The sequence below is a fragment of the Choloepus didactylus genome, chromosome X (genome assembly GCF_015220235.1).
Source record: "Choloepus didactylus isolate mChoDid1 chromosome X, mChoDid1.pri, whole genome shotgun sequence".
NCBI lineage: Eukaryota > Metazoa > Chordata > Mammalia > Pilosa > Megalonychidae > Choloepus > Choloepus didactylus.
The window spans coordinates 94,922,479-94,936,384 of record NC_051334.1 but is presented as its reverse complement, the minus strand read 5'-3'; the positions used below and the strand labels follow the sequence as shown (position 1 = coordinate 94,936,384).

Genomic DNA, 13,906 nt, shown 5'->3' with positions numbered 1-13,906 from the left:
TTTCAGTGGCTGAGAGATTTCAAATGGAGTTGAGAGGACATTTTTGAGGTTACTCTTAAGCATTATATAGATACACCTTTTTAGTTTTTAGTGTATTGGAATAGCTAGAAGGAAATACCTGAAACTGCTGAATGGCAACCCAGTAGCCTTGATTCTTGAAGATGATTATATAACTATATAGCTTACATTGTGCGACCATGTGATTGTGAAAACATTGCAGCTTACACTCCCTTATCCAGTGTATGAACAGACGAGTAGAAAAATGAGGACAAAAAGTAAATGGATAATAGGGAGGGATGGGGGGATGAGATGTTTTTGGTGTTCTTTACTTTAATTTTTATGCTTATTCTTACATTTCTTTGCTGTAATGAAAATGTTTAAAAATTAATTGTGATGAATGCACAAGTATACAATGATACTGTGAACAACTGAGTGTACACTTTGGATGGTACGATATGTAAATATATCTCAATAAAATTGAATAAAAAACAAAAAACAGAATTTAGTATTGAATATGTTAAATTTGAGTTAGTTATAGGATATCTAAGTAGAGATGTTGAATAGGCAGTTGCTCAGTATTCAGATGGCATGAGACTGGATGTGATATGGGAATACCTAGGATTTGGGGGATGATAAAAGTCAGAGGACACTGAGCCCAGAAGGTCCAGTAGTCAGAGTTTGGGAAGATGAGGGATGATCCTGCAAAAGATACTGAAAAGGAATGGACAGTAAAAAAGGAGGAAAATGAAGACTGTTTTTTTCTGGTGGCCAAGTGAAGAGAATGTTTCAAGAAAGAGGGAGTCATGAACAGTAACAAAGGCTAATGAGTGGTCAAGTAACTTTAGTTCAATAACAGAATGCTCTTTGGCTGATGGGAAAAGTACAGTCGAGGGAGAAAAACAGATGATGTGGAAACTTTGAGTAGGCAAGAGGAATGAGATCCAAAGCTAAAAAGTGGCTTTAGTGAAGAATGCTGTCAGTTCAGCCAAACATGAGTGCATGTGGGCACACACGCTTTCACACATTTGCAATGTTTTTAGCCCCACATTCCCACTACAATGACTCTTATCAAACCTTTCACTTTTATAGAACCGTATTCGTGAAGCCCACTTCCTGGATTTTAAGCTGAGAAGGTGGGAGGGCACTATTGGCGGTCCTTGTTTGCAATTAAACGCCAACCTCCATAGCCCACTTCACTTCACTAGCGCTGGATGCCAGATGGTGAAATAAATGAAAGGCATAGTTCAATGTTTTCCGTAAGCACAACACAGCAGCCGTAAGTGTAGAAGTGGGGAGGGGGTGTTGTGCTTTTTACTTAGAATTTATAAACCTCTCCGAGGTACTGAGCCGGCTTAGCAGATGTTACAGTTGCTCTCTTGTCTCCTTTAAGTGTCAAAGGGAGAGGGAGGAACTTTTTTACTTTGGGTTCTGAAGGGTTTGGATGGGAAGGATTTGATTATCCTCCTTGTATAAGGCTATTGCTTACCTCCGTTATATCCCTAGAGCCTAGTACTGCGTGTGCCTTAGAGTAGCAAAGCAGTAAAGGTTTGAATTGAAGGACATAGAAAATTATCATTATTGCCATTATGGTTCCAATATCCTCTGAACAGGGTGGGGGTAGGGTTAGCTTCTGGCACCCTTCGTTGCCACAAGTAGAGTACAATAATTGGTAATTGTGTGTGTGTGTGTGCGCACGCACTCATAAACACAAGAAACAAGGTGCAATCGCAGGGGGGACAACCAGCAGAAAGTTCAGAGGGTCTGGAGCAGAGTGAGAGGGACAAGTCTCTGGGGGGGGGGAGGAGGAGTGGTGGGTAGGAAGTGCAGGTGAACTCATTTATTTTAACGCACTTCCCTCTTGCCTCTCTAGCTTCTAGCTTCTAGGACGCTAGTGTATAATGGACTAAAATCCTTGCCCCAGTATTTGCCACTAAATACCGAAACGAGCGTGGTTCGGAATACAGGATACCCGCTTTTCTGAGCCCGACAAGCAGATTCTCTTGGAGTCCTCTCCTGACATTGGCTCCTCAAACGCTAAGGAGGGTCCCTCAGTTCCCTCACCCTTTTAGGGAATCCTCCCTCCGGCAAGGTTGCTCAGTAGACCTGAAAGGGCCTGCTGAGCATGTGTGAACAGTGCTGCGCATGCGCATGCTCCGTGGAGTGGGCGGTTTACTAAAGCAATAGCTGTGGCTTTTACTACTCTTCACCCGCCTACCCCGCCCAGCACACTCCCCCTCCCTTTTTTCCCACTCCCCACCCCTTTTCCCCAAACCCCACCACGCGGTCCCTTGCATCCACCCCCGCCCGTTTCCCATCCTCCCCCTTCACCCCAGGCAGGGGAATCACCGTTGACGTTCGTGTGACGCCGTTGTGCCGCTGCCTAGGGGGGATGGGGGTGGTAGTGGTTCCAGGCGCCGCACAGGTAATGCTGCCGCCATATTGACAGAGCTGGGAGCGGGGAGGGGGCCTGAGTGGGGGTAGTCACAGTCGAGCGGCAGTCGCGGCGGCGGCAGTGGTGAGCACAAGCTGAGCAGCTCTAGGAGAGGCAGCACAGAGTTGTCTTGTCTATGGGGAGCAGCAGCTCGCGGCGGCGGCGACCCCCCAATCCCAGCCTCTGAGGACCCTGCAGCTAGGGCAGCAGTCGCTGAAGGCGGGGCTGGGGATCACGGCGGCGGCGGCGGTGGCGGCAGCAGGCAAGCTCAATAGACTGGATGCGTGGCTGCGAGGGCGGTCGGCAGCTCTTGTTCGGGTGCTCCTGAAGGGGAGATGCTACCGTTTGCTCCTCAGGACGAACCCTGGGACCAAGAAATGGAGGTGTGCCTTGGCGGCGGCGACGTGACTAGCGGCGTGGTTAGTGTGGTGGCCAAGCGGGCTGGATCCACCCCCTCCTCCCCTCAGAACCCTGGCAGGGGCCGAGAGAAAAGGGGCGTGGGCCTGGGAGGCTGGGTGCTGTGGCAAGCCCCCTTCAGGCGGTGGGGCGGTGGAGCAGGCGCAGCCCCAACTGCTCTTGGGCTCAGGAGCCAGCGGCGACGAGGCAGCGGACTCCAGCGTGGGTAGTGAGTGCATCCCGGTCTCGGCCCGGGCGGAGCGCCTGCCTCGCGGGCCAAACGGGAGTTGTTGTGACTAAGTTTCTTCACTTTCCGACCTGAAGTGGGACTGAGGGACGCGCCGGGTGTTGTGTTGAACTCCGTGCGTCCCTCTTTCTCAACTGCGCGGAGTTTGCTGGCTCGGAACACTTTGAGGAACAGCTGCTGACTCCCGAGTGCTCGCTGTCTAACCCCTAGCGCTTTAAGAACCCAGCGTCACAAAAACACACCAAGGTGAAGAAGTAATTCTGTGGACATTTGCACATAGGGATGATTGTTCCCTGGTAATTTAGCTTTCTCGGCTCGCTGTGGCTTGTTTGATTCTTTACCTTTGTAACAACCAAAGGCGAGATTAATTGGAGGGGTTTCTTTATCTACATTCAGGTGAAGTTCTGCCTCCCTTCTGGTCCCTTCAATTCTATGGTGCCCTTCCTCCTGCTCCTTCTTTTCCCTTCCCCAACCATTTTCCCCGCCCCATTTGGTCGGTAAAACAGAAGACGAAAAGTAAGTCCCAGTCGTTTTAAGGACACTCTCTGGAAAGACCTGGTGGCGTTCATCCAAAATAGTTTGGTGCGATTCTCTTCCTGCTCTTCTTACTTCTGAACTGTTCTGGAACTGTTCTGGTTGGGCTTTGGTCAGTGAAACTTAGATGCTTACAGGTACTTTCTTTTTATTGTGTGTGTGTGTGTGTGTGTGTGTGTGTGTGTTGTGTTGTGTTTGTTTATTAAAGTAGGCGGCATTTAAACACAAAAACGTGCCTTGTTGTGATAGAAAATTGGATCCCTTTCTGACAACTTAACTGACAGCGTACTACTCCAGTAGAGGCCACCATACAGCTCCTAAAAATAGTCAGTGAATGCCAAATTGATTCATAGGATGAGGTAGGCGCTCACATCCTTTGTCTTTCAAGAATTTGCTCCCTCTTTTAAAACACGCTTTGGACTGCTGTATGTTTACTTCGTTTTTTTTTTCCTTGATTCCAACTAAACTAGGGTTATGTGTACATGCTAGAATAACATTTGAAAAGAAATGTAGAAAAAATAAATTCGGAAATAGCCTAAAGTTGAACCCTTTGTGCTTATAGGAAATATTTTATTTATTAGTGAACTAGGCAATTCTGAAATACTTTTTCATAGTTCACATCTCTAAAACAGGATAAATGAAGAGCAGTTAATTTCTTCTTAGAATATGAGTATGCTTCCTACTTACACAAGGTTTTAGCAAGGGGACAGAAATTTTGTTGTATGTATGTATGTATGTATGTATGTATGTATGTACTATATTGACTGATAGTCACAGACATTTAGTTTATAAAAATAGTTAAATGCTTTGATATAAGGAAGGGATGGGGAGGTAGGGAGCCTTTCTCATGCCTGTTATTTTATTCTTTTGGTTAACTTATGAGTGTGGTATGTTTTTAATTGTAATTACTTCATATGATTTTTTTTATTTGCAGTGTTTTAGGTAGTGTAGAGATTTAACAATGGGTCTCTCTACCTCAGCAATTTGGAAAAATACTCCAGTGGAAATAGTTAATCCCTATGAAGTAAAAGGAGAGGTGAAGATAATGTGGTGAAGATAGTATTTTTGCCTTCTTTGTTTTAAGCAATTATGATTGGTTAGATTTAATCCTACAAGTGACTTAATTAAAATATTCTAGGTGGAAACTAAATGCTGCATTTAAACAGACCTGCTTAGCACTTAAAGGAGATTTTCTTTAAGGGTGTTCTTTAATAAGAAGGAAAATATTTTACTTCCCAGAATTTATATTTATTTTAATTACATGTTTGTAATGCTGGCTTTGAAAGTGTTATCCTTTGAGTTTGAGTTTTACAGCCCTCAATTCATGATAATTTTTAGAACTAAGGATATTTCCATTCTACAATATATATATTTTTAAAAAATTTGTTAGAATCTTTTCTGGTTTGCTGAAGCTGCCATTATGCAAAATACCAGAAATGGATTGGCTTTTTTAAAGGGGATTCATTAGGTTACAAATTTACAGTTCTAAGGACTTAAAAGTGTCCAAACTAAGGTATCAACAAGAAAATATCTTCACTGAAGGAAGGCCAATGGCATCCAGAATGCCTCTGTCAGCCGGGAAGGCACATGGCCAGCGTCTGCTGGTTCTTTGCTCCCAGGTTGCACTGCCTTCAGCTTCTGATTCCAGTGGCTTTCTAAGCGTCTGGGAGACCACTCATAGCTTCTCTGGGGCAAACTCTGGGCTTCATCTCTTAGCTTAGCATCTCCAAATGTCCTTCTGTCCACATCTCCAAGCATCTCTAAACATCTCTGTCAGCTCCAGCTCCTGTCTCTCTTCCTGAGCCTTTTAAAGGACTCCAGTGATCTAACAAGACCTACCTTGAATGGTCGGGGCCACACCTCCATGGAAATGATCTAATCAAAGTGTCTTACCTATAGTTTGGGTGAGTCACATCTCCATGGAAACAACCTAATCAAAAAGTCATACCCTAATCAAAAAATTAATGTTTGCCTCCATAAGATTGCATTAAAGAATGTGGCCTTTCTAGGGGACATAATAGATCCAAACAGGTGCAAAATCCTTAAAGAAAATATAAGAATTTGTGAATTTTAATGTCAAAGGAAGCAATTTCTGTCAATTTCTGTGTGTGCTGAATCTTGGTAAGATTAAAGATTATAGACGGTACCATATATTTTGGAGTCTTTTTCAGTATCTTTTACCTACCTTGTTTGTATGAGAAGTTCTTAACTTTTGAATTCCAAAGTGTATAAATTGGTTGGTTGAAATTGTTAACATATTTTCCCCACAGGAAAAAAATTTTAAGGTCTGTTATGTTTTCAGATCAGTACACAATAGTGAGGTATAATGATGAATAGCTTAACTGCTCTTTATAAATCTGTTCTATGGGAAAAAGTGTCCAAAGTTTCAATGAAGAACTAGGTTCCAGTGGGAGGTGAAAAATGGGCCTGAATAAGGGAGGCACAGGCTCTGATGGCTCTTGGGAAGAAGGTTCTTGCAAGAGGGGAAACAGGATAATCAAGAGGCTTCGTTAGAGCTCTTGCAAGGACTGTCTCAATAAGGTCTATTGGGCACAGGGCATCACCCCTCAGACACAATTTTAGGTCTTGCCTGGATTCTGTCAGGATTAATTGAGGTGGGGTGGGTATTGGTCATTCCTGTGCAGGGGTCATAATCTTCAGCCTGTTTTAGTAAAGTGAACTTTTCACAAATTAGTGCTATGTACATTATAGTTTGTGCAGTTGTTGTTTGGTAAGTTACAGATATTTAATTTCTGACATATAAAAACATTTTTATTTACCAAACTTAGGATCTAATGAGGTGTCAACAAAGGAGTATTTGTGTTGCATTTTCCAGAAAAACTCAGAAAACAGAAAACATCAGGTCTGGACTCTAGAGGACTGACAGAAGAGAAAGGGCTAGCCAGAAGCTAAGGAATGAATTTTTGCAATTACATTTGAAGAAAGAGCAGAAGAAAAAGCTTTCCTAAACTGTTTTCATATATCTTCATATCATATCATAAGTTACAATGCATCATCATAAGATTATGTTCTGTAGCTTCGTTTGTTGTTTTTTTGTTTTTGTTTTTATTCAATTTTACTGAGATTTATTCGCATACCATACAGTCATCCAAAATGTACAATCAATTGTTCACAGTACCATTATATAGTTGTGCATTCAACACCATAATTAATTTTTGAAAATTTTCCTTACCACAGAAAAAAATATATCCTTACACTGTGTGACCGTGTGATTGTGAAAACCTTGTGGCTCACACTCCCTTTATCCAGTATATGGAAAAATGAGTAGAAAACTAGGGACAAAAGTAAATGAATAATAGGGAGGGATGGGGGAGGTGAGATATTTTGGGTCTTGTTTTTTACTTTAATTTTCATTCTTTTTTTTTTTGTGGTAACAAAGTTGGTTTTGAGAGTAATGAATTCCTCTGATAAAAACAGTTTGGAATTAAAGCCACAGACCTTAAAAATTTAACCAGGATGGCAACTATATGGCAAATTGGGAAAAACTGCTAGTTTTAATTAATTTTCATGAGACCCTGTATAATAGAGGAAAGAACATGGGCTTTGGAGGCAGAGAAATCCAGGTTCCAATCCCACCTGCACCTCACAGTAGCTCTGTGACCTAGTGCAAGTTGCCTAACCTTTCTGAACCTTTATCTGTAAATGAGAGAAAAACTGTCTTCAAGAGTTGTTATGAAAAGAAAATGCAGTAATGTGTTTAATATACTTGGCAAGGTGTTTTGCATATAGTAGGCCTCCAGTACTCGGTAATTCCTTCTATTTTCCTATAATCATCATCATGCCCCTTTCCCTGCCCCTAAATTCTGAATGACTGTCACCTATATTAGGTCCTTGGAATCTAGATAGACATGGCCATAATCCCAGTATTCACTATCATGAGCAATTTTGACCTCAAGACTTCCTTTTTATATCTGATTATTTCATCTAAGTATAGGGGGCTCTTACTCCACACATTTCTAATCACAAGTAGGGTGACCAGTTATTTTAATTCAGGAATAAAGTATGAGGTTATGTTGATGACCACTTTGGTGGATGAGACAAATAATTTCATTTATTATAAGTGACAAATGAGGTGCAAATGAGGTGTTTCATTTTTTTTAATTTTGTTAGCTTTTTCTATTCTGAACTCTTGTCATGGTAGGAGTTTGTTCAATTCTTCAAGTATTTTTTGAGTACAAGGCAATATACTACATGGTGCTATAATGGGAAATGCCTAAATATATACCACCCTGAGTTGCACTCCAGCTCCTATAGGTTTGCAATTAAGTGGGGAAGAGAGGCATGTTCAGAAATTGTAATTATACAAGGCTCAGGACCACTAACAACCAGGTTGTTTGGGGGTTGTTTAGGGATGGATCTGGTAAGACCTTGTAAAAGAGGTGGAATTTGAGCAGGACATTAGAAAGTGGGTAATACTTTCACAGGCAAATATTTTCACAGGCAGAGATGAATGGAGCATATTTCAGGTGATTGGGGACAGTATAACCAAAGGCATGGAGGTTTATGGGAGGAAGGTGGAATCTGATATTGCTAGGGTATAAGTTCTCTAGGGTGAGATATAGTGTGAGATGAGGTAGGGAAATGTATACTAAACATAGGCTAGGCCTAGGTTGTATGGGGCTTTTTAAGCCAGTTTAAAGATTCAGTTTTATTCTGTAAGTGGGAACCATCTAAGGTATTTGAGGACATGAACAACATGATCATGTCTGTGTTTTAAAAAATAACCGATGGCAGTGTGTTGGTTGGATTGGAGTGGGAGAGAGACTGAAGGTGGGGGAGACCAGCTAGGAGGCATGAGTCAGGGGAAGAAGTAATGAGATTTTTGAGATAAACACAGAAGGGTTAAAAAGGAGAGGACTGATGGGAGAGATCTTGCAGAGGTAGAATTGTTAGAATTTGGCAATTGATTAGATGTGGGAGGCTAAGAGGGAGGAATAAAAAAACAACTGAGATTAGAAACATTGTGGTAGGAATCAGTTCAATTTAACAGATATTTAATTCGTGTCTGACAATATCAGGCTCTATGCTAGCCACTGGACTAATACAAGGATCTATCTTTGCTGCTTAGGGATATATAAAGTTAAAATGAACTTTCCCTTCCCTAATACTGTCTTGAACAAGAAACAACAACTACAGATCTCTGATCATGTTTGGTATGCTTAAAATCCTTCCCACCAAATGTGAATGCATTAATTATAGCTAAAAAGTCCTTCTTTTATGTGGGCTTTATGCCTGTAATTCCTGTTTCTTCAGTATTCATTTAGTCAGTAGCCCATGGGTACAGAGGGCTGTTCAGAAAATGAAAGAATGGTGCTTCTTTCTGGAATTTGGAATAGTGAACAGGAACATATGTATTTCTTGTATGCTTTCAGCAGGTATATTTGGAATAGGCAAGGGGGATGGATCAGAAGAGCCCTAGCCCCTCCCCCATAGGGGTACATTCTCAGTTCTTCCAAATCTCTTCCTTTAAACCAGTCTGGTCTGGAGATTTTCAGGTCATTTCCTTCAGGGCAGAGCCTCTGTATTTCACCACGTTGATTAGTTCATCAAGAGAGCTAATCATTACCGTAATGTTCCATAATAATGCCTAACAGTGCTGCTGTTGCTTTCTTGTGGCCATATTGTTGTTTCAATACCACCCCTCCTAGTCCCTCCCATCCATAATTTTGTGGCGAAAATGCAGATTTGTTTCCCCTTCCAGTAATTTCTGTCTTGGTGGTGCTGTTATTGTCTTTAGCAGCAGCTTTGAAGATTTGGTAAGCACTTGGAATCTTTTTTTTTTTTTTTTCAGCTTTGAAGTTTTATTTATGCAATATTTAAGTTGACAGTCCATAGGAGGCCATCTTTACCAAGAGAATGAAGATCCTTTCTCTTGATTCCCTTTAGCACAGCTGAAGCAGCTGGAAATTTTCCACTACTACTAAATATTAGGAGAGAACAGATAAGAAGGAAAAAATGGAAGGATAAAAACAGTTGACTGATATACTTCAGATTTCTGATCTTGCCACAAATAGTTTGTACTCAGGCTTCCTGACTCTGCCCTATGACACTTTCCTAAAAGTCTATACTCTAGCTCTTCTGGGGAAGGGGAGAGGTGCGGGAGACTGGGGGGTTGGTGTCACTTTGCAGGCCTGGAATTCCTCATTTCCAGCACTGTTTCTCTTCACTTAGAGGTGACAACTAATACCTGCCTCCAAGATTTATCACTGCCACTTTTTCACTTTGCAATTCCCCTAAATGTTCAGACTTCCAATTTGAGATGCAGTAGGTCACATCCCGAACTAATTAAAACCAAGAATGACTTTGCCTGCAGGTGAGCTCGTACCCTTCCTACAGGATGGTGGGCTTCTCTTTTGTAAGATCTGACAAGATAATGGTCAGAGCATCCACATAATGATAACACCCACACACAGTAGCCGGTGTCTCTCCCACGATCCTCAGGCAGCCAGCAAAGGATGAAACATGAACACCCAAAGTGGAGCCCGGCCAGAGGAGAGGCTGGCAGGGGTCAGGGCAGAAGGTCTGAGTGCCATCTCCTTCTACCTCTAAGGGAAAGCCGAGGTCAAAGGGGAACCTTGGTGGGAGGCTCAATAACGGACCAGCCGCCCCCAGGAGCATGGGTTGAGGGGATGTTTGCAGCCTGATGCTCATGCAGGTGAGCAAGGACTAAAAACTCACCCCCGAGTTAGAGGCCAGGCCGAATCAGTGGTGTGTGGACCCCATTGACAAGTATTACCTTACATAACTATGTAAAACCTACAGCTGGATTTTATTTACCTTTATCTGAAGTGGGAGTTTAAAAAGTTAGTTCTGAAAAATATCCGTGTGAATTGACAACTGTTAGCTAAACGTGAACTTTCAGTTAACTTTTTTTTTTTTTCAGAGTTTAGCTACTTTATTTTTTTTTTAATCATCATTTTATTGAGATATATTCACATACCACGCAGTCATACAAAACAAATTGTACTTTCAATTGTTCACAGTACCATTACATAGTTGTACATTCATCACCTAAATCAATCCCTGACACCTTCATTAGCACACACACAAAAATAACAAGAATAATAATTAGAGTGAAAAAGAGCAATTGAAGTAAAAAAGAACACTGGGTACCTTTGTCTGTTTGTTTCCTTCCCCTATTTTTCTACTCATCCATCCATAAACTAGACAAAGTGGAGTGTGGTCCTTATGGCTTTCCCAATCCCATTGTCACCCCTCATAAGCTACATTTTTATACAACTGTCTTCGAGATTCATGGGTTCTGGGTTGTAGTTTGATAGTTTCAGGTATCCACCACCAGCTACCCCAATTCTTTAGAACCTAAAAAGGGTTGTCTAAAGTGTGCGTAAGAGTGCCCTCCAGAGTGACCTCTCGGCTCGTTTTGGAATCTCTCTGCCACTGAAGCTTATTTCATTTCCTTTCACATCCCCCTTTTGGTCAAGAAGATGTTCTCCGTCCCACGATGCCGGGTCTACATTCCTCCCCGGGAGTCATATTCTACGTTGCCAGGGAGATTCACTCCCCTGGGTGTCTGATCCCACGTAGGGGGGAGGGCAGTGATTTCACCTTTCAAGTTGGCTTAGCCAGAGAGAGAGGGCCACATCTGAGCAACAAAGAGGCATTCAGGAGGAGACTCTTAGGCACAAATATAGGGAGGCCTAGCCTCTCCTTTGCAGCAACTGTCTTCCCAAGGGTAAAACTTATGGTAGAGGGCTCAACCCATCAAACCACCAGTCCCCTATGCCTGTGGTCATGTTAGCAACCATGGAGGTGGGTTAGGCGAATACCCCTGCACTCTCCACAGGCTCCTCAAGGGGGCACTACATCTTTTTTTTTTTTCCTTGTTTTTCTTTCTTTTTTTTTTTTTTTAACTTTCCCTTCTTTTTTAAATCAACTGTATGAAAAAAAAAGTTAAAAAGAAAACAAACATACAATAAAAGAACATTTCAAAGAGACCATAACAAGGGAGTAAGAAAAAGACAACTAACCTAAGATAACTGCTTAACTTCCAACATGTTCCTACTTTACCCCAAGAAAGTTACATAATATAGCAACATTTCTGTGAACTTGTTCCTACTATATCCATCAGAATTTAACAGACCATAGTCATTTCTGGGCATCCCCAGAACGTTAAATAGCTTATCTGTTCTTCTTGGATTATTGTTCCCCCTTCCTTAATTGCTCTCTACTGCTAGTTCCCCTACATTCTACATTATAAACCATTTGTTTTACATTTTTCAAAGTTCACATTAGTGGTAGCATATAATATTTCTCTTTTTGTGCCTGGCTTATTTCGCTCAGCATTATGTCTTCAAGGTTCATCCATGTTGTCATATGTTTCACGAGATCGTTCCTTCTTACTGCCGCGTAGTATTCCATCGTGTGTATATACCACATTTTATTTATCCACTCATCTGTTGAAGGACATTTGGGTTGTTTCCATCTCTTGGCAATTGTGAATAATGCTGCTATGAACATTGGCGTGCAGATATCTGTTCGTGTCACTGCTTTCCGATCTTCCGGGTATATACCGAGAAGTGCAATCGCTGGATCGAATGGTAGCTCTATATATAGTTTTCTAAGGAACTGCCAGACTGATTTCCAGAGTGGCTGAACCATTATACAGTCCCACCAACAATGAATAAGAGTTCCAATTTCTCCACATCCCCTCCAGCATTTGTAGTTTCCTGTTTGTTTAATGGCAGCCATTCTAACCGGTGTTAGATGGTATCTCATTGTGGTTTTAATTTGCATCTCTCTAATAGCTAGTGAAGCTGAACATTTTTTCATGTGTTTCTTGGCCATTTGTATTTCCTCTTCAGAGAACTGTCTTTTCATATCTTTTGCCCATTTTATAATTGGGCTGTCTGTACTATTGTCATTGAGTTGTAGGATTTCTTTGTATATGCAAGATATCAGGCTTTTGTCAGATACATGGTTTCCAAAAATTTTTTCCCATTGAGTTGGCTGCCTCTTTACCTTTTTGAGAAATTCCTTTGAGGTGCAGAAACTTCTAAGCTTGAGGAGTTCCCATTTATCTATTTTCTCTTTTGTTGCTTGTGCTTTGGGTGTAAAGTCTAGGAAGTGGCCGCCTAATACAAGGTCTTGAAGATGTTTTCCTACATTATCTTCTAGGAGTTTTATGGTACTTTGTTTTATATTGAGATCTTTCGTCCATTTTGAGTTAATTTTTGTGTAGGGGGTGAGGTAGGGGTCCTCTTTCATTCTTTTGGATATGGATATCCAACTCTCCCAGCCCCATTTGTTGAAAAGACCATTATGACTCAGTTCAGTGACTTTGGGGGCCTTATCAAAGATCAGTCGGCCATAGATCTGAGGGTCTGTCTCTGAATTCTCAATTCGATTCCATTGATCTATATGTCTATCTTTGTGCCAGTACCATGCTGTTTTGGCAACTGTGGCTTTATAATAAGCTTCAAAGTCAGGGAGTGTAAGTCCTCCCACTTCGTTTTTCTTTTTTAGAGTGTCTTTAGCAATTCGAGGCATCTTCCCTTTCCAAATAAATTTGATAACTAGCTTTTCCAAGTCTGCAAAGTAGGTTGTTGGAATTTTGATTGGGATTGCATTGAATCTGTAGATGAGTTTGGGAGCACTTGGAATCTTGAAGTAAGCCTTTTAGCACTTTGTCAGAATTTGCTTTATAATGTTTACCCATTTATGTTTTCCCAGGGATTATTTACTGTTCTTGCTGATAGTTTTTCCTTTGTGTATTTTGTTTTCTTTTTGTTTGTTTTTAGGTAGGAAAGGAGTTAGATGGGAGATTTAGAGCTAAGCTTTATCTGGTTTTTGCAGATAATAGAGATGTTTTCTGAATTGCTCTGGAGGCATTCTATTTAACTGACTTTACTGCTAGATATTAACCTGTATCAGTATATTTGACATAGGTTTTGCTGTGTGTGTGTGTATTTTACTGTTATGCCTTGCTTCATTTCACAAAGTATTTGAAATGGTTTACGGGAACTATAATCCAATAACAAATCAGGATAAGGGAAAACAAATTAAAGTAGTAGGTGTTTGAAAAGGTTAGAGGATGGGGTTGGAGGGTGAAATAGAACACAGGTAACAGGACCTAAGAGTCTACTACACATATAATTGAATTGTAAATTTGGTTTTGAGTTTCCTCTGGGCAGATAGTTCTAAACTCTCGCTGTATATTAGAATTACCTGGGGGTTTTTAAAAATTGTCCATTCCATTGCCCCACTGACAGAGATACAGATTTAATTGATCTGGAGTGGGCCTGGACATCATTCTCCAG

The 13,906-nt window shown here is 41.3% G+C and overlaps 1 protein-coding gene across 1 annotated transcript in view; it reads left to right on the top strand.

The window, feature by feature from the left end:
• Positions 1–2,707: 2,707 nt before the first annotated feature.
• The window catches only part of RPS6KA6 (ribosomal protein S6 kinase A6), a 326,190-nt gene continuing 314,991 nt past the window's right edge, over positions 2,708–13,906 (top strand). The window contains exon 1 of the mRNA XM_037821825.1: positions 2,708–2,814. Within this exon, the coding sequence (XP_037677753.1) occupies positions 2,767–2,814 (48 nt within the window). The 5' untranslated portion in view covers positions 2,708–2,766. The remainder of the gene's footprint in view (positions 2,815–13,906) is intronic.